Here is a 27,544-nt window from a genome sequence, read left to right as displayed (position 1 = left end):
AATGCATTGTTCAACATGGCTGCGCCCTGGTGTCGGCGTGTGTGTAAACAGTTGTAGCCGCGATAAGAAATACATTTTAGTTTCATGAATCATTTAAATCTCAAGACGATCTCTGGAATACAACTATCCACGTTTCAAGCAAAAAGGCAAAGATGAAGATTAAATCCAAGTCTTCGTATCACAAATCTGAGAATACCTACAAGGTAAGAACTAACTGCAGCATGATGCTTACAGTGGGATGTGGTGGGAATTAAAACACTACTATAAGAGTGTATTAACAGTCATATTGTATGTTAGTTTTGATCAAGCAAATTGAGCTTCTCTGTTCATTTCACCTCCGTTTAATGAGTTATGGCAAAATGTGATTTACCCTGAAATCGCTTAGTCCCATTACTACTTAGCTACATTATAAACCCATCTGATGTTTCTTCTTCCAGTTTCTCACTTTTGCTGAAAGACTTGCCAATGTCAACATTGACGTCATCCATCGCATTGACAGGACTGGATCGCATGCAGAGGTTTGTACACTCAGTAATTGTGACAACATTCATTCACACAGTAAGCTTTTCCTAACCATTTGCATCTGATTGATGATGGCCTGTTTTTTGTTGTTGCAGGAAGTAGAAACATATTTCTCTGAAGGACTGACAAAATGGAGAGACCTCAACTTGACAGAGCATTTCAGTATGTATACAATAAAATAAATCCCAGAGTATATGCAATACTGTCCTTCTGTAGTGTCTGACATGTTAGGAAATAGCTTAATGTATCTACTTCTTAACTTGAGGAGAGATGTTGTGCATTTGTAGTGAATGTAAAATGACTGTCTTTCTTCCACAGGTGCATTTTTGAAAGAGGTTTCCAACCAGAGCCAGTCATTCAACCTGTTGGTTTTCCATCAGAAGACCATAGTGGAGAGTCTGAAAACACACTTAGCTGTCAAGAACAGTCTGGCCTCAGAACCACTGTTGGAGTAAGTGGTTTTATGTATACCAGAGAATCAGAAATGTTGTTGAATAATGAGTTGATTTAGTAGCTCAGTCTCTCCTCCGCCCTACAGCCTGGTGGTGCAGCTGGCCAGAGACTTGCAGACTGACTTCTACCCCCACTTCCCCGACTTTTTCGTTCTGATCGCCTCCGTTCTGGAAACCAAGGACACAGAAGTCTTGGAGTGGGCTTTCAGCTGTCTCTCTTACCTCTACAAGTACCTATGGAGGCTAATGGTAAAGGACATGACCAAAATCTACAGGTGAGAAAAATAGATTTACTCTGTGGATGCTTTGTGGGGTGTTTTTACCTTTTGTAGCAATCACTTATTACTTTACCCCTACAGTTTATACAGCACACTGCTGGAGCACAAGAAAGAACACATCCGCAAATTTGCAGCCGAGAGCTTCTCTTTTTTGATGAGAAAGGTGAGTTATTTGAGTCAAACATGAACTTAGGGCTTTCCTTTCTTCTGTTGTAAAGTTGAAATCCATAAGCTTTTGTGTTAAATATTTGAGTATTTTAGTTTTTCAATGATGTCCCATTGTGTCACACAGGTTCCAGATCTCGATGGCCTGCTGAATCATGTTTTCTCAGACCTCCAGCAGCACCCGGACAAGGCGGAGGGAGCAGGGCAACTGCTGTTCGAAATGTGCAAAAGCGTCAGAAAGCTGTTTCACTCCTGCTCTGAAAAGGTGAGTTTCGTTTGAAAGGAGTAGGTCGGGGCAGAATCCCCGATCTGTGATCAACATCGCTTTCATTTAAAGGTTATCTAATCTTAAAGGAAGTCTATATCAGAGGAATCAGAATACCTTTATTAGTCCCACAGAGGGGACATTTACATTGTTACAAAAGAAAAGGCGGGAAATGTTAATAAAGAGGCATGCATAAAATACTAGAGGTTACACAAATAACAATTTACAAAAGTACCCATCCAGTGGGAAAACAAAACGTACATTAAAAAAATGTTTAATTGCTTAATGATCTGTTTCTCTTCACCCATCCTGACAGGCTTTCCCTGTAGCTTTGCGTAAGCTCGGACCCTCGACCTGCCCAGACGCCACTCTGCCGTGGGACACAGTCAGGGACGCTCTGGATCACATGGTCCAGGCTGCAGCAAATCACGTTGAGAGAGAACACTTCCTGGTCTTGTGGGAGTCTTTACAGGTGGGGCAAAATGTCCAACTTGTTTCCCTTACAGTCCAATCATTGAAAACCCCTCCAAGATATTAAAGGCATAGCATATATTCATCATCATCTGATCAGTGTATTCTCAACCCTTCAAGTTTCGTAACTTTGTGTCTGATGATGTTGTCTTCTCGGTAAAGGCCAGTGTGGTGGAGGTCCTGGGTGTTATGGAGGCGAAAGGAGAACAGGCGGAGCAGGCAACAGAGCAGCTGGAGAGGCTGCTGTTCATTTTCCAAACCCTGGTGTCCCACAAGAACGGAGCCAAGGTTACCAAGCCGGATTCCGTCTGCCAGGTAAGAGTACCACACACACACAAAGAAGACACCAAATGTTATTTGTTTTGTATGGCTTCATAATTGTGTTTCCCCGTGTCTGCAGACGGTGTTGCGGCTGGTGCAGAGCTCCTCTCTCTCGCCTTCTTGTTCCCGTCTGCTCCTCCAGATCACCTCCTCTCTGCTCCTCGGGGAGAACATCTCTCTGCCCAGAGCTCTCATCCAGGAGACGGTCCAGAAGGTGCGAATCTGGATACTTTTTTTTGTGTCGTATTGGGTAATTTATGTGTAAGGAAACAAAAGCTTGTGTGTATTTACATGTCTCTCTGTCTTCTTCTCAAGGTGTTTGGCAGCTCAATTGAACAAGATCTGATCCTGGAGTTCACCAAGGAGATGTTCACCATGAAACAGTTTGAACAGGTAACTTTGAGCGATACATCCAGTATGTTAATCTTTCTCTACAACTCCATGGCCCTTCATTTTCTCTTCTTCGCTCTCCCTTAGCTTTTCCTTCCCAGCATGCTGGGCTTCACTGCTGAGTTATTGTGCTGTGATGATCCTCGCTCTCGCCACTGTGGCCTGGACGCGCTGGTCAGTCTGATCCTGGCCAAAGCCCCTCCCCCCACCGACGGCTCCATGGCCTTCGAAACATACCCACTGCTCTTCAATGGACAGACCGGGTGAGAGTTACATGTATTATTTCTCCAACATTCAAAGGCTTTAGTGTCATATACACAGTAGGTACAGTGTGGTGATGGCAATGGAAAGGTCCCAGGCTCCTCCAACAATGCAACTTAAATGTATAAAAGACATAAAGCAAATAAAAACATCTTTATTTCCGTGTGTTTTCCCCTCCTCCAGAGTGCTGAGCGGTGAGGAGTCTGCGGTGCCGGAGCTGGTGCTGTCGCTGATCCGATTCCCCGAGGAGCAGAAGCAGCCAATCACTGACCTGTCTCTGCCCTGGGCCGCCCTGATGCTTCTGCCTCACCTCAGGTATCACCAGGAGGGGATTTTTGATGATAGAATCCGGTTTTAAATGTTACCAGAATCTATATTTGGGTCACATGCTAAATAGGCAGGCATTGGTTGGTGGTTTAGGGAACACAATGTCAAATGTGTTTATCGTCATGGTGTGATATTGAACACACTTTTTTAACTAGTTGAAAAAAGAAAACTGCATTTTTCAAATGTAACTATCATTCCCTTTTTTATTCATGTTCAGGTAATTTTTCTAACTTCTGCATAACACTGAAAGCAATTTTAACAAAATAAAATGCATTTCAATTTGGAAAATCAATCTGATATCACAGCAGGAGCCTTGACCTTCACTCCTAAACTGAACTGTATTATATTAAGTAGTCTGATCTGTTATATGTTGTATTTCTCAGGCCCATTGCTCCAGCTAGTGTGGTCCCAGCTGTGACTGCTTTCTTAAACCGCCTCCTGACTGAGATTGAGACAGAGGCACTGGGGAAAGGTTTGTGGATCTCTAATAAGTGAGCTATTGAATACAAACATACAACTACTAACTAAATCATGATATCAATCAAATCTACCCAAACAAATGTCAAAATATAACCAAGGCTTTGAACTGTGCATTTTCTGTTCATGAGACTGAATTGACTTCTGTCTTGTCACACCCCCCCACCCCCACCCCCACCCCCACCCCTCCTCCTCCCCCAGCTGGTCTGTTTGTAGCCAGTCAGGCGATGAGCTGCCTCCTCACTCTGGACGGCTCTGCACAGCTTCTCTCCCTGGTCACTGTGGACAAGATCAACTCAATCCTACGGTAATCAGTGCATGAGTCCGTTCAAAATGTATGTGTCAGTGTATTGGACCACAGATTGGTGGCAAATGGAAAGAAAGTGTGATTTGTAACGAGGAGACTCGGATAATCTATCCCATTGCAGCACCTTTTTGGATTCCATGAAGGATTGAACTGATAATGGTAATTTTCATTCTGGTTACAGGAAGTTTCCCAGTGACCTGTCCGCCCTGCTGCTAGGAGACCTGTACTACACCCGCCTGTCACTCAGCGGCGTTTCAGAGCACCTTTCCCACAGTGCACTGCAGGAGCTCCACCAGATACTGTGCGCCAACCTCTCCTCCAACATCTCCAAGGTATGTGTGAAATCACAGAGTTGTCATCAAAGATGCATTTCTATGAATTTGTTGATATTTGACCACCAATTGATCCTTTCTCTCTCTCAGATCCGCCTGCTGACGCTGAGGATACTCTCTCAGTTTGAGGCAGAGCTCCCCCCACAGACCGAGGTAATGTTCAAATTCTCATGAAATTGATCAATTATGGGACTACGGCTTGTGTATTCATTTATTTATGCGAGTGTCTCCCCCTCTATCCAGGGTGAGGAGAGTGTGGAGGTGCAGCCGGTGTTCGCCGTGTGCCTGCAGGCGGAGCTGGTGCCGGCTTCAGTGCAGGACTACAGGGAGAAGCTGCTCCACCTCAGGAAGCTGAGACACGACCTGGTGCAGCGCAGCCTGCCTCAGGGCCCGCCCGGCAGCTTCCAGCAGGTACAGAGGACTCCTGGCGGCTTTATACTTAGTTTGAAAAAAAAACAGCAGCATGTGATTGATCATTAATGATGAATCGTATGCAGATGTAAAATTAACACAATGTGCTTCTGCCCATTTCCCTCCAGGTGCCTCTGCGTTACCTCATCGCAATGCTGTTCGTCAACTTCAAGCCCCTGTGGGAGGCAGTCATTGAACTTCTAGTGTGAGTGTTGAGATCTCGCAAAAATAAATTCAGCTAAAATACAAAAAGGGAGAGTTCACCCCAAAGCCAAAACACATATGTTCCTCTCGCACGTAGATTGTTTCAGTGTCAGTTGCTGAGTGTTTGGCCGAAGACATGTCTTAATTATTTGGCACATCAAAACAATAGTTTTTATGTAGGAACTATTTTCTTTCTACACTCAGCAATTATATCACTGCTAAGAAGGAAGTGTGCATCTCATGAACAAGAGGCCGGAGGTAGAAAGAAAATAGTTCCTTCATGAGAATACTCACAAAAAGTTCTGGATTATCCTGAGTAACCAGTTCATGATTTTTGTAAAGAGACATGGCAGTTGAGACTTAAAATGTATTATGTTGGACTCGAGCAACAAAAGTCAGGTGCCATCTAGATCCATTTTATTAGAGTGTTTGAGGGTTGAACTGCGATTTATTGAGTCCTTTGCATTTTGTCAGCCATGCACTTTTCATTTAAGGATAAAAAATATGCACAATACCATTAATTGTCGTTATTTTGCTGTTTCTTTGAACACATTGACTCAAGCAGGCTTTACAGAATGCAGAACTTTGTTTGAAATGCCTGAATAAAAATGCCATGTTCGATATATTTATCATAAATGAATCTCATTGCTCTTCACAGGACCCATGCCAGAGGGATGGACAACAGGGACTTCTGGAAGGTCTACTATGAAAACCTGGAGATGGTGGCAGGGATCGCTGGTGAGGGCTCCTGATGCTTCAGATCGTAAAACTCAGCTTTGGTGTACTGCCAAAAACAGCCACATCATTGATCTTCCTTTTCTTTGTCATAGAAAAAGAACTGCATGAGGACGATGAGGACGATGAGGAGGAAGAGGAGACGGGTGTTCAGGCCGAGCCAGGATGTGACGTCATTGAGAGCGGGGACGTGGGGGTGCTGTTCCTAGAGCAGCTGAAGTTGACCGCCAACCCCGACGAGAGGACGGACTTCCTGAACTTCCGCATCCTGCTGTGGCGCTGCATGACGGAGTTTCCTGAGAGAGTGGAGCCCCGCTGCCGGGAACTGTGCCCCCTGCTGCTCCGCTTCATCAGGTCCGCGGTGTTGGATATACTAATTGCCTAATTGATCATCTTCCTGATCTGCAAGTATCCTAAGTGTTCTTGATTTTTACCCTCTGTCTCCAGGAATGAGTTTTACACCTCCGACCTGCTGGTGGCACCCACTCAGGACCTGAGGAAGGTGGATGACGCTGCCCAGGAGGAGTCTGGGATGGCTGTGGAGGAAGAGGAGGACGAAGATGAGCAGGAGGCAGAGGAAGGAGGCAGGCAACAGAAGAAGGCTCCTCCAAAGAGAGCCGCTGCAAAGTAAGACATCAGTCACACTGAACGATGTTTCAAGCTGCCATGGGATGTTTGTCATTAACAGCAAGTAGAGTCAGGTTTTCTTTTTTCACTTAGGTATTTATAATATCTGAATAAATAAGATACAAAATATGCAAACAGAACTTTATTAAAACAAATGTAAGAACTGATATCTGAACAATTTAGTTGTTTTCTTTATACACAAACCTGTTTCTCTCCAAATCCCTAATCCCTTTTTTAGCTAATAAAAGAAGCCAGCATTTTATCTAGACCCTAAATAAATAGTTAAATAAAAAATGTATATCAAAATTGACCAGGATTTGGACAAACAGTAAAAACGTCCCCCCTCAAGGACTAATTAAAGGGGCCCTAATATGCTTCTTGGGGTTCTCCATTTCGTGTAGTGTGTTATGTAGGGTTTGTTGTGCATGTAAATGGTCTGCAAAGGCTAAAATCCCAAAGATCCCCCCACAGTTTGGTTGTACACCTTAACCGGTATTATATACTGAGCCTTGTGTGGATCTTTTTCTTCCAGACAGCTGATCGTCCACCTGAAGGTGTTTGCCAAATTCACCAACCCTCGCTCTCTCTACCTGGAGAGCAGCCTCAGTGATCTCTATAACCAGGTAATCCTAAAACCTCACACACACTTGTCGTCTACCAACATTAGAGCTGCTTAATATTGACTATTTTCGAAGGCATCAAAGCATCTAAATATATCTCTCTGTTTCCAGTTGCTCTGCCACCAGGACCAGCAGATCCAGCGAGTGGCTCTGGAATGTGTTCTCACATACAAGGACGCCAACATAGTACCATACAAGTAAGAAAACCACCTGAAGAGATGGACAGGGAAGCACACTTACAGTAATATGTCTCTTAATGCAACAATCTCCCTTTCTTTCCCTCAATGCGCTCATTGTGAGCATATTTGATAGTAATCAGAGCTCACGTCCTCCACCCTCTATGGTTACAGGCGGAGGAATGTTAAAATCCCCCTCAGTGCTGACTGCTCAAAATCATGACTCCTATTGTCTGTTATCCAGCTATCCATTTACTGTAGCTGAAGCCTACCTGCAGACAGATGTGTGTTTCTGAGGAAGTTTAGCATTACATATCATTGTGGTTGACTCTTTGTTCAGGATCTGGATGTCACGCTGACAGACAGCCGTGAACAGACCCTGTGATTTAGATTTATTTTAATGTATGTCTTATTTGTTCATTAAATGCACATATACAGTATCCCTTTGTATTCGCTCTGAGTGTCTGCCATGATACGTGTATGTGTACAAGCAGTTCAATTCTTACAAGTATATTGTGTTTTGACTTTTGTTTTTGTGTGTGTTTGTACAGGGAAAATCTGGAAAGGCTACTTGACGACAAACACTTCAAAGAGGAGATTGTCCATTTCAACATTTCTGAGACAGGAGTGGTGGATGCCTCACACAGAGCCAGGCTCATCCCACTGCTCATGAGGTACATGTTTGTGTTCATTTGTTTTCCGAGCTGCCTTAAGGCGTGACACTACAGGCAAAAACACAAAGTAATTTATTTTCGTTGACTGCTCAATTTAAATGTATTTGCTTCGATATATCTCCTTTCACACTATTGGAAAGGTGTCTCGATTACCGTGTCTATTTCCTTCTGCAGATGTTCTTACATTTAGCGAAAGTTAGCTTAGATAATGCCTTATCTTGTTTTTGAAATGTGTTATCTCTCAGTCACCATCCCTGTGCTTGCTGTTTCAGGATCCTGTTTGGCCGCATGCGCAGTAAAGCAGGCAGTAAGTTCCAGGGGAAGGCGACCTCCGCCTCCCGCTCCTCCATCATCCTGCGCTTCCTGGCTGGCTGCCAAGCGGAGGAGCTGGGGATCTTCATCGACCTGCTGCTGGAGCCCGTCTGCCGTTACAGCCAAGGTAGCTAAGGCAGAAAATAATATACAACTCCATTCATAAAGCTTAGTTTTCCTACCCCACTCTGAAAACACCTTTCCTTTATTAAAATCCTTTTCCTTCCTCAGGTACCTGCCTGGCTGCGGTGGAGAAAGCCATCGCTGACACAGATGTGGCTGCCGTCCTGCCTCTGGGCCGACAGCACAGCCTTCTGAACATCATCAACGTAGTGATCCAGAAACTGGGTCACCTGATCAACATCTACCTGCCCAAAGTGCTGCAGATCCTGCTGTGTGTCACCGCCTCTGTGTCCACCATCCTGGACAAAAGGCTGCAGGTAATCAGGAGAGGCATTGACGAGACTATTTTTTTGTTGATCTGATTTTGTGATCAGATCAAGCCTTAAAACACCTGTTGGTTACATAGTGATGACCTTCCCCTCTTGTCTCAGCTGCGTGCGGGGTGCATCAGTCCTCTGAAGAACCTGAGGCGCCTCGGCGTCCTGAGGATCCAGGACTTTCTGGACGGCTTCGACTCCTACAGCTTCAGCGCAGACGAGCTGGATGCCGTCTTTGCCGCTGTGGTCTGGCCTCAGGTACATCATGCAAACAAATGTTATGTCACAGTTCAATGAAACTTGAAGAGCATACAATGATCCCTAGCCCGGGCTATACATTTATAAACCTTTATAAACCTTTTTCAGACATGTTTAAAGGTAAATACTAACACGTTTACACATGGAGAGATAGCGACATGGTACTTATAATTATATATGTCCAACAAATATATATCGTTGAATTTGTAGAGCTGGCAGCCGATTTACTGGGGATTAGTCCCTGACATTTCTCAGGAAAACAAAATCCCTAAAATAAAGTCACTGATGGGCCAAAGATATGATATTTAAAGAACAACAATAATAATAATAAGCATAATTAATAGTAAATAGATTAATTAAATAGAAATAAAAAAGATGATTTGTTAACATACTTTCTCTTAGAGGACTGGGTTGTAATTCCTTTTAGTTTTTTTCTGTGTCTGGTTAACACTTGTTTTTGTGCAGGTGTGTCGTCTCTCTACAGAGAGCCCCTACTCCCCCACCCCTCTGCTGAGACTCATCCATGTGTGGTGCAAAAATGCCAGGTAAACATCCAGCTCTCTCCTTCTTATCCAGGTAGCAGTACTTTTTGTATCCAGAGTGAGTTTATGGAGGTACATTGATTCTTCTTTTGTCCATCTGTCTCAGGTACTATCCACTTCTGGCTAAGCAGAGGCTGAACCATCCGGAGTGTGACATCCTCCTCAACGTCTTCGCCCTCCTCTCGGCCAAAAAAGTTTCCACAGTGACCATCGCCATGGTTATGGACATAGCCGAGTCCTTAGCAACCACTCAAGACTTTGTGGCCTCGGAGGATGAGACGGAGCTCAACGTCAACAACTGTGTGTTCCCGCAGCCTAAAGAGGGCGCTCTCATCGCAGCAGGTAAGCAGAGTTAATATATCCGTCATTTCGATCCAATGTCAGTGTTGCTGCTGGGTTTAATTCGTTGTATCTCTTCCAGACGCTCTAACCCAGGGCTCCAGCCTGCTGCTGCCTCACATATCCACCCTGCTGAACTACCTCAGCGGAGTCGTACGCAACTCCGACCGACTGAAGAAGAAGAAGTTCAGGGTTCAGGTCGCCAAAGAGCTCAACATCCTCTCCAAGTCAGTGTTTTATCTGGATAAGAACATACAGTATCGTTTTTCCGTTTCACTGTGTGTGGAATTAGCTCTTAGAAATTGCCTTTTTTTGTTATGACATACAACTATAAAAACCTGTGGGGTGTTTCACATATATTTATGAATTATTATTATTATTATCCTTTTTCTTTTGTGCTTAAAACACTTTCTTTGTGTTACTTTATCTAAATGCACATGGTAGTGTTCATATAATAGATTTTGTGTGATCACGTATGTTTTGTGTCTTTCCTATTCTATCTGTGATTTTAAAAACCAAAAAAGACACTGAGCAAAAAAACTAAAATGGCCTTTTATGTCTCGTCAAACTCATTTTGGTGCGTGACTTTTCCTCTGTCAGGGTCAGTCGGTTTGTCAGCGACAAGGAGCAGAGCTCGGTGCTCATCACCCTGTTGCTGCCCTACCTCCACAAAGGCCACAATCCTGAGGTAAGACTTTGAACTCCTTAATGACATCTAATGCTTTCTGCTTTACCTCCATGCTGCCAGTGAGGAACCTTACTGTGTGTTTCTTTCAGGAAACAGAGATCGACACCCTGGCCACGCTGCAGAACCTCCTGCGGCAGTGTGTGCAGCCCTCAGACTTCCTGCGGCCGCTCAGCAAGCTCTTCTCCGTCATCCAGAACAAGCTGCCCAGAATGGCCCTCACTAACGTCTTCCAGGTACAGCAGGCCACAGGAATCTGGTCACATGACAGTAAATACATCTAACACTTAGTGTGGTGACGAGGAAATCAGTCCTGGAAATTAATTATCTTTTATTCAAGAGATTTAAATATCACTTAAATTGATTGCATATCCCTGAAATTACCGTAATTTTCGGACTATAAGCCGCGCCTTTTTTCCCATTTTTCGACGCTGCGGCTTATATAACGGTGCGGCTAATCTATGGATTTGTACAGCTAACGGCCACTAGGGGACCTCCTAAATCTATGGATCTTACACGTTACAGTCCACCAACTTTAACTCTATGGGCTCTATGGCTGGTCCGCGGACCCCCACCTTTAAGCGGCGGGCTCCAGCAGGAAAAGCTGGAGGCCGGAAAAGAGTGAGACAGGTAGCGCGCAAAAGTAAAAGTGGAACCGAGAGTGGTACGAGAGACAGAACGAGAGCAAGACAGACAGACGTTACGAGAGCGAAAAGTTTGTGTGTCTGAAACGCTATGTGATACAGTACAGTTTACACAGCACATGTTCTGTAGCTACTATTGCACTAAATGCTAACACTTGAATACGTTATGCAAATATTCAACTTGTTTGTTGAAATGTTAATAAATGGGAGCTTCCTCAAACAGCCATCTCTTTCCCGACAATCCCCTCTGTGCACGAACCCTTACATATGGTAATTAAACATTAAAACACCTGCGGCTTATAGTCCAGTGCGGCTTATATATGTACACATCATTCAATTTAGCTGCTGCGGCTTATATTCAGGTGCGCCTTATAATCAGAAAATGACGGTAGATACATTGTTACTGGTTGCAGACCCATATTGTTTAAATATCCTAATTAAATGTTTTTTAAATATATTCCTGCTCACTGTTCATGTACCCATGATGCTTTGCTTTTAGACTCTTTCGGATTTGGAGCCCTCACTCAAGTACATCACTGATTTAGCAACAAAGGTAAGGTCATTCACGTTAAATATTATGCATGATGTATGAAAACCAACAGCACTTACAGACTGGAATATTGACTCCAAAATATATTTGTCTTTATTACATTTAAATCATTTGTATAAAGTTTAAAAGAAGGCCTCTGGACCTTGTCAGTTCACTGTCTTCATTCATTTTTTTCTACGCCATTTTCCCGCCTCCTGTAGTACTCTAAAGAGAGATGTATACTTTGCCACATTAATACAAAAAGTATGGGAAATTGCACTTCGCTGCATAACTGCTGACGAGGGCCGACGTAGGTTTCAAATGAATCCGCATCCAAAAGCCTTTCTGAATGTCCCTGCAGCTGAATGCGTTCGACAGTCGGCACTTGGACGAGATCCACTTCGACGTGCGTCTCTGCGCTTTCCAAGACGCCTCCAGGCGAGTCAAAGAAATGACAACTCTGGACCTGGACTACATCGGCACCATCATGCACAACGTCTTCCACACCTTTGAAGTAAGTAGATATGTGACACAGATGCAGCTTTAAAGTACTTTAAATACCTGTTATATCACGATTCATTTCCCACCTCCTTTCTCCTTGCAGATCGGTGACATGTCGCTGGGAGACAACGCCAACCTGTGTCTGTCTGCAGTCATCACGCAGCTGGCGGAGATCGGCGCTGGAGAGCAGCTCTACAAGGACATCGTGCAGCACACCATCCTGGACGCCGTGCACAAGGGGCTCCGCAGCAAGACAGACGTAGGAACACACAGCCTTCCTCCACATCTGAATATTAAACTCATTCAGTGTGTTTTAAAATGTCCTCTCCTTCACTCTACCAGAGCGTGCAGCATGAATACACCACCGTGCTGGCCTGCCTGGTGAAGACCTTTCCCGACAAGAAAGAGTTCAGAGACCTGGTGCAGCTCACCAACTACCACGACCTGGAGTCTGACTTCTTCGAGCACATGAAGCACATCCAGGTAGGAGAGAAACCTCACTCCCATGTCCCCTCTTTCCTCAATCTATTATTGCTTTGTTTTCACCATATATAACTCCTGATGGCAGACAGGAGCCCTCACACCTATTAGGGATTTATTACTATACATTCAGTAGTAAACATGTGCCAACCTAACTACAGCCAGCCAAAATCTTTATAAAACTCATTTGTAACAACTGATCAGGGCTCGAGCTTAAGGACGTCCCGTCGTCCCGGGGCCGAAAAAAATAGCGTCAGGGAGGATACAAAATAATTTTGGGACGAGAGTTAAAATAAAAATACCCTGCTAACTCTACTACAAACGGCGATGAAAATGAAATCGACTGCACGTTGTGTGTAGCACACAATTATTAAACCTCCTTGTCAACATAAACACACAAAACATTTAGCAACCCGCGAAACACACACACACACTCACACACACACACACACACAGACAGACAGACAGACAGACAGACAGACAGACAGACAGACAGACAGACAGACAGACAGACAGACAGACAGACAGACAGACAGACAGACAGACAGACAGACAGACAGACAGACAGACAGACAGACAGACAGACAGACAGACAGACACACACACACACACACACACACACACACACACACACACACATAAGCTGTGCCCATGTGCTGTCAGCCAGCCGCACAGCTGGCTGTGCCCGCGAATTCCTGGCCCGCAAATTCGCGGGTCTATCTACAGTAGGCTATGTACTGAGTGTGTGTATTTCGCGGGTTGAGTGATGTAAAATGACAATGGTATCCCGTGGAGGAATTCTGAAATGTTTTACCGTTACATCACAAAAACGCACAGCAGAACCAGACCCTGGAGCGCCGGCCTCTTTATTTACTTACTCCTCTTCATCCCCTATGGGTAATAAGGCTGAGATGAGAACCCTCCATCGTATTTAGTCCTTAGCAATATGCTGCGCCTCTCCCCATGTATGGATGGGTACCGAGCCCCGGTATTAAACGGGCTCCGCCCGGGCCGGAATTATTAAAGACAGTGGTAACGTTAAGCTCCGACGTTATCTGACTTTTTGTCGGTACTGGAGACATTTAAAAAATATATGTCATATGTAGTATTGCTACATAAACATTATATCGCAGTTTTAGTTTATCCAGCTCCGTTTCTAATATGCAATAAGACTACAACATGCGTCTATGATGTATTTTCGAGCTTTCCAATCCAGACGAGATCTCTCTCTCCCGTCAGTGTGCGAGGGGGCGGGGCAGTTTGTAAAGGTCTCCTGACTGTGTTACAGACTGTCCTCCTGGTTAGTGGTTACTCTGGGTTCTGTCTTCAGGACAGAGTGTTGGATTTTTTTGGATAATTGGATGGGACTTGATTTGATTCAATATTAGAGTAATTTTCTCGTTTGTGTGTTTGTTTAAATATATTTGGCCTTTGTCATGTGATTGACTGATTTACTCAAATAAAAAGGTTGATGAATTATCATCTAATGATTTGTATGATGTTTTATTTATGTTAAAGGTCACTTTGAATGATTTTAACTAATGATAAGTAGTAGAAAAACTAATATTTTAAATTCGGGACGGTCCACATTAATTTCGGGACGGCTTAGATTGTATTTCGGGACGGTTCCGGGAGGATGGTGAAAAAAGTTAGTCGAGAGCCCTGCAACTGATGACCTACTACTTATCTTTGAGGCAGAACACTTTTTTTCCTGAACTCCATATTCATAATTCCTGCATACCAGATGATAATGAGTTTCTTTCTCTTCAGATCCACCGTCGGGGTCGTGCCCTGAGGAAGTTCGCCAAGCAGCTGACGGAGGGCCAGGTAGTGCTGACGCCCCGCTCTCTCCAGCATTACATCATGCCGTACGCCATGACCGCCCTGCTGGATGAGAAAATGCAAAAGGTAACTGAGGCTCGAAACATTCTGAGAAAGAAAACAAGGGTTGTGTGATGTGTGTGTGTCTGACCCTCCTCTCCTCGCACACTTCAGCATGAGGGCATGATAACAGCGTCGGTGGAGGTGGTGGGCGCAGTGTGCCGCAGGCTGACGTGGTCTAAGTACCTCTACTACCTGAAACACTTCATCCACATCCTGCAAACATCGCAGGTGGAGCAGAAGCTGGCTGTCAGGTGTCTAATTTGACCTTTTTTTTTACGGTTTATTTGAGTATTTCTGATACTGAACATGACCTACTGAGGCATTTTGTAAAAGTCTGTACTAAGAGACCCCCTTTTTCCACTATACCTCTAGTTTGCTCCTCACTGTCCTGGATGCTTTCCATTTTGACCATCAGACCCTCAGCAGAGAAATGGAGGCTGCCAAGGCCAGAGAGGGTGAGTGATACCATTTACAATTCTGTATTTCAGACAATCTAGGTCTGATTAATCAAAATGTGTTGAATTTTAAATCAATCAAACATCCTTGTCTTTATCAAGATGTGAGTGCCGCAATGGAGGCCGATGGCGAGGAGCAAGCTGCAGCCGACGAATCGGAAGCAAGCGATGATGAGGAGGCAATGGAGGTAGAGGGTAAAACCGATCCATCTGATGTCCCCATGGAAACGGACACCAACAGTGGAGAAAATGGCGACGTCCCCAAGCAGGCAGCTACCCCTGTAGCCAAGGTGCCGGCGGCTCCCCCCCCCATGGCGGTGTCCAGCGGGCTGCCGCAGAGCACCGAGGAGCTGGGGACTCTGATCAGTGCCATCCACCAGACCGTGACTAACAGCGTGCTGCCCCGCCTGCACAAGTGTCTCAATGCAAAGGTACAATACACAAACACACTAATACCATTTTACATGTTTGAATTTTGAGATCTTTTTGGTTGCATTAATGTGGCAAGTATGTGAGAGACATGTGGTGCAGTGGGTTGTCCGTTGGTGTTCGGATCAAGGGGTCAGAGGTTCAAACCCCACTGCAGTCAGCATGTCGTTGCGTCCCTGGGCAAGACACTTCACCCCAAATTGCTCCTGTGGGGATTGTCTACAGTATTTAGTATGTACGTCGCTTTGGATAAAAGCGTCTAACAAGTAACATGTAATGTAATGTAATGTGAGATGTCACTCAACCTCGGCTCCTATGTTTTTAATCAAATGTGTAGCCAAAATACAGACAACCCCTTAAAAAGGCAAAAATGTCCCATTGAAACTAAGGAAAATATGTTCTGCTACGAAAATATAACAATATATATTTGTTATAACAAAATAAGTTTAGCATTGGCTTTAAAATCAAAGTTTTTACAATGTTCCATAGTCACTTGCCCTACGGTACAAATACATGCCAAATTCCTGATTTCTTGCACAAAAAATTATTAAAATCAATGTTGTTGCTAATTCATTGACACCACACAATAAATACAACTGACATGACTCTGACATTATTGTACTCTGTGTGTATGTATGTCTAGATCAAGCGTGACGATGAGCACAAGGCAGTGAAGTCAAAGGATGTAAAGGATGAGGAAGTGGCCAGAATACCGATCGCCTTTGCCATGGTCAAACTGATGCAGACGCTGCCACCAGCCATCATGGAGGTCAACCTGCCTGGGTATGCAGCTGTGGTGGATGTGTTTTGAAAACTATACTATAATAACACTATACAGACACTTCACTGTCCTTGTTTACTTGTTTGTATGTACAGATCAGGTTCACTTAAGAGTCTGGTGTGATGTTCATTTAAAATTCCAACATTTTACTGATATTTCGTCTTTTTCTAATCCAGCATCCTGATCAAGGTGTGTGTGGTACTGAGGAACCGCTTCCAGGAGGTCCGTGACGTGGCGAGGGGAACTCTGGTGAAGATCATAGAGACTTTAGGCTTCCGCTACCTACAGTACCTGCTCAAAGAGATGCAGGGGCTCCTGGCTAAAGGCTACCAGGTACGAGAACACATAGAAACACAACCGTAGAAGCATGTCAGCATCCTCTTTAAAAGTCCTAATGCACTCGTCTGTGCTCCCCTCTGTCCAGGTCCACGTGCTAACATTCACAGTTTACCAGCTGCTGACAGTCCTCAGTCCAACCCTGAAGAGCGGAGACCTGGACGCCTGCATGAACATGCTCATCGACGTATGAACGCACCACAAACCCACATAGAGCTCACTATTTTATACACAATATATTCAAAGTTTTAGTTTGTATCCAATCTCCCCGTTTCCTGTTGGACAGATCTTCAACAACGAGCTGTTCGGGCCTGTGGCCGAGGAGAAGGACGTGAAGGGGATCGTCTCCAAGCTGATGGAGGCGCGACACAGCAAGAGCATGGACTCCTACGAGCTGCTGGCTCGCTACTGCAGCAAAGAGAGCGTCACCAAGTTCATATTGCCTCTAAAGGAGGTGAGGGGGAGGGGATATAAAAAGACACTTGAGTAAATACAAGAATCAATATGAGTCCTAACTCTACAAGTCTTAAAACAGGTGACTTGACATGATGCATTGACTTTCAGATGCTGGATAACTCAGCCAGTCTGAAGGTGTGTATCCGGGTGGGGGCCGTGCTGCGGAGGATGGTCCTGGGTCTGCTCGTCAACGATGGCATGACGTCTCAGGATATCTTGCTGCTGTGCCACGGCCTGGTCAGCCAGAGTCTGCCGCTGCTCACCAAGAGAGACCGGTACACACACACACACACACACACACACACACACACACACACACACACACACACACACACACACACACACACACACACACACACACACACACACACACACACACACACACACACACACATCAACATCCAGAAAACACCCATGTTCCTCTTGTACTAATTACCCTGTATTACAATGTGTGTGTTTGTAGAGAGAAATCCTCAGTGAAGCCCCCCCCAGACCCCAGGCTGCCCCCTCCCAGCTGCCTTCTCCTGCTTCCAACTCCAACGAGGGGGGGGCGGAAGGCTCCAGTCAGCAGCCGTACCAACATGCACATCCTGGTGGACACCGGCCTCAAGGTGCACATTCAAACTCTCCCGCGTGTTATTAGCATTGCTAGCGCAGTTCACTTCTATAGAAACTACATTCTTCTTTAACATTATTTACTGGCTACGGAATATATTTTGGTGATCCATTTTCTATGTCTGGTCTAAATCGTTTTCTTTCCTGTGTTTTATCTAAAGAACAGATTAAAATGCTGATTATTTGGTGGCCTCTTGTGGCCAAAGTGAACATTACAACAACAAACACTTAGGCCACTTTTAATAACATTGAACATGTAAGCAACTTCCAGAGGTTATCATGGTAAAAAAAAATGTTTTATTAGCTGGATTAAACACAGGAGAGCCAATTAAGATTGATTACCAGATTAGAAATGTATTTTCCATTTGCCTCTCAGGGCTTCCGTATATTAACCACTTTTCTACTGGAATACATATTGCACGTTTTCTTTACCATTAGAAAGAAGGAATGCCTCATGTTGTCTCAGATGTGTATGTCTGAAAAATAATCTGGATTGTTAATAAGACATTGTGGGTTTCTGTCTGTTTCTCAGCTGCTCCACCTGAGTCTAAAGAAATCCAAAGTGACGTCCTCCGATCCCACGGCTCTGCAGATGCTGGATCCTTTCGTCCTGCTGCTGCTCGACTGCCTCGACTCCAGGCACGTCAAGGTACTGACATTTTCTTTTAACATAGGAACCTTTTTATCACACCAAATGTTGAGCACCAGCCAATCAGACTCGGATATCCTCACCCCTCCTCTCCTGTCTCCCCCTCCTGCAGGTGATCACGGAGGCTCTGGTGGCCTTCACCTGGCTGCTGAAGTTCCCTCTCCCAGCAGTGGAGCAGAACGCAGACCAGATGACCAAGCTGCTGTTCGTCCTGCTGAAGGATTACTCCAAGGCCGGAGCGGCCCGCGGGGAGAACTACCAGCTGGTGCAGAACTGCTTCAAGGTACCACGACTCACACAACACATATGTATGCTCGCACTTTTGAAAGGGAGAGCAATTCAATCAGGTTTTAAATGAAAACTGTTTCTTTGATCAACGATTTGTTGTTTTTCAGGCTATTACCATACTGGTGAAGAATGTCAAAAGCAACCAGATCTCAGAGACACAGCTGCAAGTGCTGCTGGGATACGCTGAGGAGGACATCTACGACCAGTCCCGCCAGGCCACCGCCTTCGGCCTGCTGAAGGTAACCGCTCACATGTTGACATGAGTGTTTGTGGGGCTTTGCATAAAGATGTTTGAGAATGTGCCCCTGAGTTATGTGTTGAAATGTGTTTCTGTCTTTGTATCGCTCTCCTCCAGGCAATTCTGTCCAGAAAGCTTGTTGTCCCAGAGATGGAGGAGCTGATGACGAAAGTGGCCAAGCTTTCTGTCACCGGCAACAACGGCGGGATCAGAATCCACTGTCGACAGGTACCTACACGTAAAAAGAAAACAAGACAAGCCCCATTTTTACTATATGATGAAAACCGGTTAGCACAAATGTTTTAAAATATGTGTATTCAGCCAGTGTTTATGTTTTGCAGATCTATCTCAAATACCTGCTGGACTACCCCCTGGGGAAGAAGCTGAGGGGGCACCTGGACTTTGTGGTGGCGCAGCTGCACTACGAGCACGACACCGGCAGGGAGTCAGTGCTGGAGATGCTGGCCTACATCTTCCAGACCTTCCCTAAGGTTAGTACATTTACTCAAGTCTGAATAAAAAATGGAATTGTTGTTCTCTTTTATTTGACCAATGGTTATTTCTGACTTTGCTTATTTAATCATTCCCGCTCAGGAGCTGCTGCTGACGCATTGCGGCTTGTTCTTCGCCCCGCTGGCCCTGGTTGTGGTTAATGATGACTCGGCACGCTGTAAGAAAATGGCCGCCATGGCCATCAAGGCATTGCTGGCCCAGCTGGACATTAACCACAAGAACACCATGTACTCCCTTGTCAACACCTGGCTGCATGCAGAAAAGGTACAAATCCACTTTAAAAAAATGTCTTCAGTATCTTTGTAGTGTGTTTCATTATTGAGAAATATGGTGATGTCAATAGAAAGATATAATCATAAGTTTGAGAACATTCCCTCTAATACCACTCTTATAGTAAATTAGCTAATCTAATGAATATCATTCTCCTACCATATCATGCTGCTATATGTCTTTAAGGCATGCAGATGTGTGTGCTGCTGTTCTACAATCAAAGATTTGAATATTTTTCGGCACAAAAGGAAAGATAGCTTCCTAATGCTCTCGCCTATCACTAACCCCCCCCCCCCCCCGCTCTCTCAGGCCAGCATGCGGCGTCTGGGCGCTCAGATCTGCGGCCTGTTCGTGGAGGTGGAGGAGGAGCAGTTCACCCGCCGCCTGGACGACCTGCTTCCTCTACTGGAGAAGGAGATAAACCCCGTCAACTACGATGACGTGAGTGGACACCTTCACACTGTCTTTGGCGGAAAGTTTGAAACATGGCGGAAAGGTCCTTAAACCCCTGTGTGTGTTACAGATCGAGGAGGAGCAGGACGAGAAGGGGGCGGACCGGCTGCTCTACAGTTTCCTCACCCTCATCACCAAACTGAGCAAACACTGCAGCCTGCTGGAGCTCAGACAGCCTCACGACACACTCACTCTTATCTGGGGTAAAGAAACAACACACTCTCTGCTACACACACTGAAAAGACTGGATCCAGCAGGCCGTTTAACATTTTATTTTTCAATCTGATGGTTGACAACGGTTTCGTTATCTGGGGATGATTCCATCTAAATAAACTAATATTTACAAACTATTAGCAGACTTACAATAATAACCAAAATAATAATAATTATCGTAAATAAGGTTCAGTATTTCACTTGCATCATTTCATGCACAGGATTAAACTGCTCTCTTTTCTTTCAAGGTATGAATCGAAGGGAATCTAGAAGGCGGGTCTAACATAAAAAAAACAATCTGTTAAAGTTAAACTAAACATTTCATCAACGGATTGAGTACAAACAATTTACAGCTCCATGTGCCAACTCAGAGTTCCTTTGTTCTTCAGTCTCTGGTGGGAAGGAAGTGAGTGACAGGCCTGAAGGGCGGAGCTTTAAAGGCTTTGGTGGAGGTGGTGATGAGGGTAGAGACTTGTGATTTTTAACACTCAAACTTTCCTCATCTTACAGGTCACATTGAAGCCCACCTGCGGTACCCTCACTGCTGGGTGTGGCTGACCTCCTCGCAGCTCTTTGGTCAGCTGTTTGCAGCCCATCCGGCGGAGCAGCTGGTGGCTGGCTGGAGAGGAGAGGGTGGAGAGGCTTCACCTCAGTCCCCAACTACTGCCTTCATCACCAGCGGTCTGGACAAGAAGGTGCCAAACTGTTTTTTTTCTAGCTTTGATCCAACATCTGCATTTCCCCCTCATTGTTTAAACTCCCTTTTCTCTGGTTTTATGCCATTCAGATGAGAGAGCTGGCGTTGTCTTTCTGCCATCAGCTACAGTCCAAGTTCCTGGACACAGCCTCAGGAGAGCAGGTAACCATCTCCACCCAAAATACTTTTCTGTTAAGGATACATTCAAATCACACAAGGCTTGATTGACAGCAATGTTCTGACCCGCCCACAGGTGGTCAAGAACCTGCTGTTCGTCGGCAAGGTGATCTACCTCGTTTCCCCCGAGTCTGACGCCACGCCCGCTCAGGAAGAAGTAAAAGAGGAAGAGGAGAAGGAAGAAGAGGGGGAGGTGGAGGAGAAGGAAGAAGAGGGGGAGGAGAAGGAAGAAGAGAAAGATGAAAATGACAAGGAGAAGGAAAAGGAAGATGAGGAAGAAGACGATGAAGATGATAAGGACGACCGGCCACCTTCCCTGCTGTGGCTGATGAAGAAGCTGTCGCTGATGGCAAAGAGAGAGGCGGCACACACTCCCAAAGTTCCTCTGAAGGTACACAAAGAAACATAGAAAAGAGTTTAATGTCCGATTCACTGGTTAACTTCAGTCACGTTCTCTAATCTAGTCTACTTCCAAAAGGTTTTCTTCTTAAAAGTGAAAAATATCTTTTTAAATGTTTAATTCCTAAGATAGTTAAATGTATTTTCCTCCACTACTTCCCACAGAGAACGTGTGTGTTTAAGTTCCTGGGAGCGATAGCCATGGACCTGGGGAAGGAGCGACTCGGTCCCTATCTGAGCACCATCATCACTCCTCTGTACAGGGAGCTGGACAGCACCTACGCAGACCAAGGTAAGAGTGAACACCTGTCTTTAAAAATAACCGTTTGACAAGTGGGAAGATGGAAGTGAAATAAACCCCCTGCTTGTCTCTGTGTCCAGACCCCACCCTGAAGAACCTGGCTCAGGAGCTGATCGAGCTGCTGAAGAGATACGTGGGGCTGGAGAAGTTCTCTCTGGCCTTCTCTGGCGTCCAGAAGGAGTTTTCACAGAGGAGAGCCGCTCGCAAAAAACACAGAGCCATGCAGGTATGAAGACGTTATCCATACTTACACAAAAGCAACCACTTTGTTTCCAGCCATCGTCTAACGTTTGCCCTTTTTGTTTTCCAGGCGGTGGCTAACCCAGACATCGCAGCCAAGAAGAAGCTCAAGAAGCACAGGAACAAAATCGAAGCCAAGAAGAGAAAGATTGAGTTCCTCCGGCCCGGATACAAAGCCAAGAGGCAGCGGGGCAACACGCTCAAGAACCTGGCCATGGTGCAGTGAGCCGTGTCAGTTTAGCAAGCTGGCAAACTGACCAAGAAAGAGACTTTTGTGATAGAGGACATTTCCATCTGTTGGTGGGATAACTGGGCTGCAGAAGTGTCCCTTAATGATGTAACAATGACTTTCTCTATTTCAATTCATGTCAAGTGACAAAGCAACAGCACAGGAAAGAGATGACTCTCCCTGGTGGTTTGCTAAGTGTGAAAACAAGGAGATTTCTAACCCAACTCTTCTATGAGGGATCCAACAGCCTCCTGTGTGTGTAACAGAAACATGACATCATGTGACAGCAGGATTTCTCTGTATTAGCTTAATATAAACTTTAATATCCTGCTGTAAAAAAAAGTGTAGACATGTCCTCAGATTTATATCCCGTGTAATTTCATGTACAACTTGTTTTTCTTAGTAAAAAGACATTTAAACGGATCATCTGTCTTTTGGTATCACTTGTCTTTAAATCAATCGACCCTTTACACAAAATGGTACAATCACTGATAGCAATCTTTACTGAGAATCATTTTCACTGTACAAGCAGATATAAATATGCAACCATAAAACTTTGAGCATACAGTTAGTGTTCAGTAACTCGATGACTAATATGCCAAAGCTGCACTCAAGGATTTCAATGGAAAAAAGGCTTTAACTACTTATTTAAAAAATAGTGGGAACAACACAAATGAACAGGAGGAAAAAAACTACAATAGAAATCCATGACATTGTATCTGCCTGACGGTGTCGTACAAAAACAGCCCAGGCTGCAGTAACACTCGGCCAGAGGACACATAGTGGAAATGGAGTACTTTTTTTTTTTTTAAACCAGAGTCCAAATTTCTAAGAAAGAAACCACAAACATTTCATTCAAGCCAGCAGACTGTTTACATCGAGATATGTTGGATTGAAAATGTGCTGCACTAAATATTGGCATTCAGTGCTGCTTGGCTAGTCCAGCATACGGTAATACAATTGTCTAATGAGTTTGCAATGCAGCCGATCCTAGTGACGTTTCCTCAGATCAGAAGCAAGACTTAGCTCTCACTGACTCCTGATATGTCTTTTTGGGAAAACACTGCCTCCTGGTGGACATCTGCAGGCTTCACAGCGTGACCCCTCTGTTAGAAGATGAAGCTAACTGATGCAGCAAAGACACCTTATTTGAGAAAGCTAGAGGGTTGTAGTAAATGGGATATTCACAAAGCCTTACATATAGATTCTTCCTAATCAATGATAACCTTATTAAAAGTAGAATCGTAACATTAGCTTCATTTAACACGTCTGTTCACAGGTGTTTCACATTTGTATGTATTTGTAAAACACACAAAAATAAAGATACCAACTTGTCTATCACTGAGGTTGCTTTAAAATCACACAAGACACCAGCATTAAAGAGATGGGGGCATAGTGAGTGAGTGTGTGTGTGTGTGTGTGTGTGTGTGTGTGTGTGTGTGTGTGTGTGTAGTGTGTGTAGTGTGTGGGTGTGTCCAATCCAGACGTTACTGCAGCCTTCACTTCAGAGTCCCAGGCTTGAAAGGCTTTAGGCATTGGGAGGGCTTGGCCAAGGCTTGAGGTGGGAAAGGAGTGCAATCTCGGGTCCATGGGGAAGTGGGGAGGGGTCAGTCACAAAGGCGTCATACAGAAGGGTCAAAGGTCAGGAGTATATACAGAGTGGGAGGAAGCCTTTACTGTCGGCTCTTCAGGGAGTCCACCAGCCTGCAGAGAGTAAATACAATTCAGCCTCAACAAACAAGGAACAGAACACGTAGAGTTATGAACCAATAATGAATGGGTTATGAAGTGTAATAAACATCTTCTTCCTCCTCATTGTCATTTCCTCTACTTAACGTATTGTTAAGTATATTGCACTAGTATTTTGATCTCTTCATGGTTTGTATGTTAATTCCTACCATTCCATTGCCTCATCCAGGCCTGTGCCCTTCGTGGCCGAGGTCTTGAAGATCTGCCATTTCCTGTCTTTGAGGGCGGGCAGGCCCAGAGAGTTGGCCACCTCAGTGGGCGTCATCGCCTGGTCCATGTCTTGTTTGTTTGCAAATACAACTAGGATGGCTTTCTTCAGCTCTTCCTCCTGTGCAAAACACAAGGTCGCAAAATGACATCATGAAACAAAGAGAAGAGAGTCAGAGATAAAGCAGCTATATATCAGTGTAATGGAAGCAAAAACACAGATAAAAATACGTTCTCAAATACTTTGAGAACATTTCTGATAATCTTAAATATGTGAAATATGTAATGCCATCTCACATCTGGATTGAACCAACGCAAATCAAGACACAGCATTGTTTTCCTGAGTTAAGGTTAGTTCAGAACTTAACGAATTACATTTGCAACTAGAAAAAATATGTTTGGTTTGACCTTGGACCTTGGATTTGTGAACTTGACAAATTGCTATAAATTACCACTGTACTAAAAACAGTAGTGGTTCAATTCCAGTTTCTAATGGGATTAAAATGATTTACATATATATGGTCAACAATTACTTATTACAAAATATGTTCAAGTCCCATTGTAGGACAAGTGGGAAATGTCACCTCATGGTGGCAGTAGGGGAAAGGTAAGGATATTTAAAATTAGGCAAATTGATTCTTTGTAGGCATTAGATGTCAGGAAAATATATCCAGCACTAGTTGACTGGAGCTTGTATTGAAATATGTTCCTATATATCTTGGTTTAATGTGATCGGGTGGAGTTGAGAATACGCCCACTAACCTCCAACATGGCCACCAGCTCAGACTTGGAGATGCCCATCCTGTCACGGTCGCTGCTGTCCACCACGTAGATGACTGCGTCTGTGTTTGAGTAGTAGCACCGCCAGTAGGGCCTGTCGAACAGAGAGAGGAGCACAACGGTTAAAAAGATGGGAGACAGAGAGGAGGACGAGGAGCAAAAGAGAAAAGCAGTGTGCTGACAGAGCAAGAAACAAAATGATGACACAAGGCAATCACACATCACTCCTTTGACTTCCCAGTGCATCCCCGATCTGCCACTCACCTGATACTCGTCTGTCCTCCCAGATCCCACACCTGGAACTTCAGGTTTCTGTATGTGACGGTCTCAACGTTGAAGCCGATGGCTGTGCGGGAAGAAATCAAAATGGGTACAAATATGAGTCTGATTATCACCAAAGTCTCATCTGGATGTGCAGTGTGAATTTCCTCTGGGTGTTGCTGTCTTGGTTTAAGTGCTTATCAGACTCAACCCCCCTTGGTGGAAATCATGCAAATGTTTAGCATCTGATCATTTACATTACAACTATTTTGCAAACCACTGCACAGAAAGTCAGGATTAAATGCAACATGTAATGAATATTTAATTACAATCCTGTCTGTGGACGACTAGAATATATTTAATAGTCTCTATGATTTTGATCCGGCTAATATCTTGCTTTTAAGCCGCACATGTGCGTGATATACTTTCATTTCAATGTATAAAACACAAACTGAGGGGTACTTAGTATGGACGCTTTTTTTATCTGATAACCTTTAAACAACCATTTGATTTTCCAATGGAATCAGGAGCTCGCCAACATCAGTATAATCATTAACTGTAGTAATCCAATGGGTGAAACTGGTTTCTTTCATTTGCTCACCTTAAATCAAACCCTTCAGTGTATCCAATAAAAATGTCCACCAGACTGGTTGGCTGTGTTTACCAAGCCACGCCATGCAGTAACATTATTCATAATCTAATTGTGCTTGTATAGGTTGTTCTTATTAGACAATCTAATACACAGATATGTGTGTATCTAAGGATGTGGAAATAATGGTGTGGGAATAAAAAAAAGAAAAGTAAACCAGTACATACTGGGGATTGTAGTGACCACCTCTCCAACCTGCAGGCGGTACAGTATGGTGGTTTTTCCGGCGCCGTCCAGACCCAGGATCAGAATCCTCATCTCCCTGGTGCCAAACAGGCCCGAGAAGAGGCTAGAGAAGAAACCACCTGAAGATTTGACAAACAAGGAAACAGTGTTAATGCTGAGAGAGGTAGCTTTGGATTCATAATCAACTATAGCAGCAAATAGTTTGAAAGTGTTGAGTTACACATTACTTTGGTCTGTTCAAAACAATGCTGGGAATTATTTTTTCATAGTTTTGACTAGCATTAAACAACCAGATGATACAGCATATAAAGTGATTCAATGGTAAACCGACCATCAAATTAGTCGTTACTGTGCCTGCTAGAACAATTTAAAAAGCAGTGAGGAAGGTGAAAGACATGGGAGTGAATCAAACGTTTTTCAACATCCTGAAGAGCTTTTTTTCCGGATGTGCATGAATCACCTAACGTGTTGTCAGTGTTACTGAGGTGGTTAAGCAAGTTAGCTCAGGTTAGCTTAGCTTCAGCTATTGACGTTGTGGCATGATTGATTTAAATGAAGACACCAGGTTGTTGTGCTTTATTCCTTATGCCTATTAGAAGATGTCTTAAAACGGCTAGCCCGAATAGCATAAAGACAAAACGTTTACAATATGTCCAGACACAAACACACCATGGATGGAAAACTCACGGTATTCCCAGTAAATAGCTAACATTTAACGTTAGCTTGCTAGCAGGCAGTAGTTGCAATCCTCGTTAAATGAAGCAGGAATATACTACACAGAGCTACATCAGTATCTAATTAGTCATATGTATGTAGGTTATACGTAATCAAAAGACCCATGCATATTATATCGACGATTAGTTAAAATACTGACCCATTTCGATAAGAATACGGTCCTTCGTTCAGCTAGACTTCCGTGTGGTTGACGTGTCGATGAACTGTCACCAACTCTGGCTTCGATTTTGTTTCTCAACATTCGACACATTCAAAATGGAATATTTAACTGTACATTTGACTTATAACAAACTATGCAACAAGTTAGAAAAAAACGTCAGGAATAATTTTGATACATTTTGAGTCTTCTAGATTTTATGAACGTATTTTTGATTTATAAAAACATAAATATTTTTGTCGAAAGTGCTGTTAATGAAAAGAAGATGTACACAAAGCTTTGGTGCAGGGTACATTCATGAAGCCAAAACGGTGTAGTGTTCCCAGTTGTTTAACATTAAATGTATTTTTTTATATATATTCTAAAATAGTTAAAGATTCAGTAATACAACTAAGAGTAATGATTCAAATATAAAAATAGAACATGTACATATATAAAAACGGATTATGGGA

At 44.0% G+C, this 27,544-nt stretch overlaps 2 protein-coding genes across 2 annotated transcripts; one reads left to right on the top strand and one right to left on the bottom strand.

The window, feature by feature from the left end:
• utp20 (UTP20 small subunit processome component) lies at window positions 1-22,791 on the top strand. The gene is made up of 61 exons (XM_079656565.1): window positions 1-203; window positions 438-518; window positions 618-684; window positions 841-973; window positions 1,061-1,249; window positions 1,334-1,415; window positions 1,545-1,682; window positions 1,999-2,154; window positions 2,316-2,468; window positions 2,554-2,688; window positions 2,790-2,867; window positions 2,952-3,127; window positions 3,309-3,440; window positions 3,836-3,924; window positions 4,131-4,236; window positions 4,418-4,568; window positions 4,659-4,721; window positions 4,812-4,979; window positions 5,108-5,184; window positions 5,842-5,921; window positions 6,014-6,272; window positions 6,366-6,545; window positions 7,078-7,168; window positions 7,277-7,362; window positions 7,893-8,015; window positions 8,288-8,454; window positions 8,559-8,767; window positions 8,882-9,025; window positions 9,491-9,570; window positions 9,674-9,909; window positions 9,989-10,133; window positions 10,507-10,594; window positions 10,684-10,827; window positions 11,735-11,788; window positions 12,126-12,278; window positions 12,369-12,524; window positions 12,608-12,748; window positions 14,516-14,653; window positions 14,741-14,880; window positions 15,002-15,084; window positions 15,187-15,515; window positions 16,157-16,296; window positions 16,471-16,627; window positions 16,719-16,817; window positions 16,917-17,084; window positions 17,195-17,361; window positions 17,550-17,697; window positions 18,234-18,350; window positions 18,463-18,633; window positions 18,746-18,877; window positions 18,994-19,104; window positions 19,218-19,367; window positions 19,471-19,653; window positions 19,969-20,100; window positions 20,183-20,315; window positions 20,836-21,020; window positions 21,113-21,184; window positions 21,276-21,590; window positions 21,764-21,890; window positions 21,980-22,125; window positions 22,210-22,791. Exons 1-61 carry the CDS (start codon window positions 153-155, stop codon window positions 22,363-22,365), a joined length of 8,460 nt encoding a protein of 2,819 aa, XP_079512691.1. The 5' UTR covers window positions 1-152; the 3' UTR covers window positions 22,366-22,791.
• A 57-nt stretch (window positions 22,792-22,848) lies between these two features.
• On the bottom strand, window positions 22,849-27,232 carry arl1 (ADP-ribosylation factor-like 1). The gene is made up of 6 exons (XM_079656569.1): window positions 27,075-27,232; window positions 26,182-26,319; window positions 25,369-25,450; window positions 25,087-25,198; window positions 24,267-24,445; window positions 22,849-24,072 (listed from the first exon to the last, which is right to left on the bottom strand). Exons 1-6 carry the CDS (start codon window positions 27,076-27,078, stop codon window positions 24,042-24,044), a joined length of 546 nt encoding a protein of 181 aa, XP_079512695.1. The 5' UTR covers window positions 27,079-27,232; the 3' UTR covers window positions 22,849-24,041.
• Between the last annotated feature and the right edge of the window lie 312 nt (window positions 27,233-27,544).

The sequence above is a fragment of the Notothenia rossii genome (assembly GCF_949606895.1).
Source record: "Notothenia rossii genome assembly, chromosome: 10".
Lineage (NCBI taxonomy): Eukaryota > Metazoa > Chordata > Actinopteri > Perciformes > Nototheniidae > Notothenia > Notothenia rossii.
Note: the sequence above shows the minus strand (reverse complement) of the source record. Positions and strands in the feature narration are given on the sequence as shown.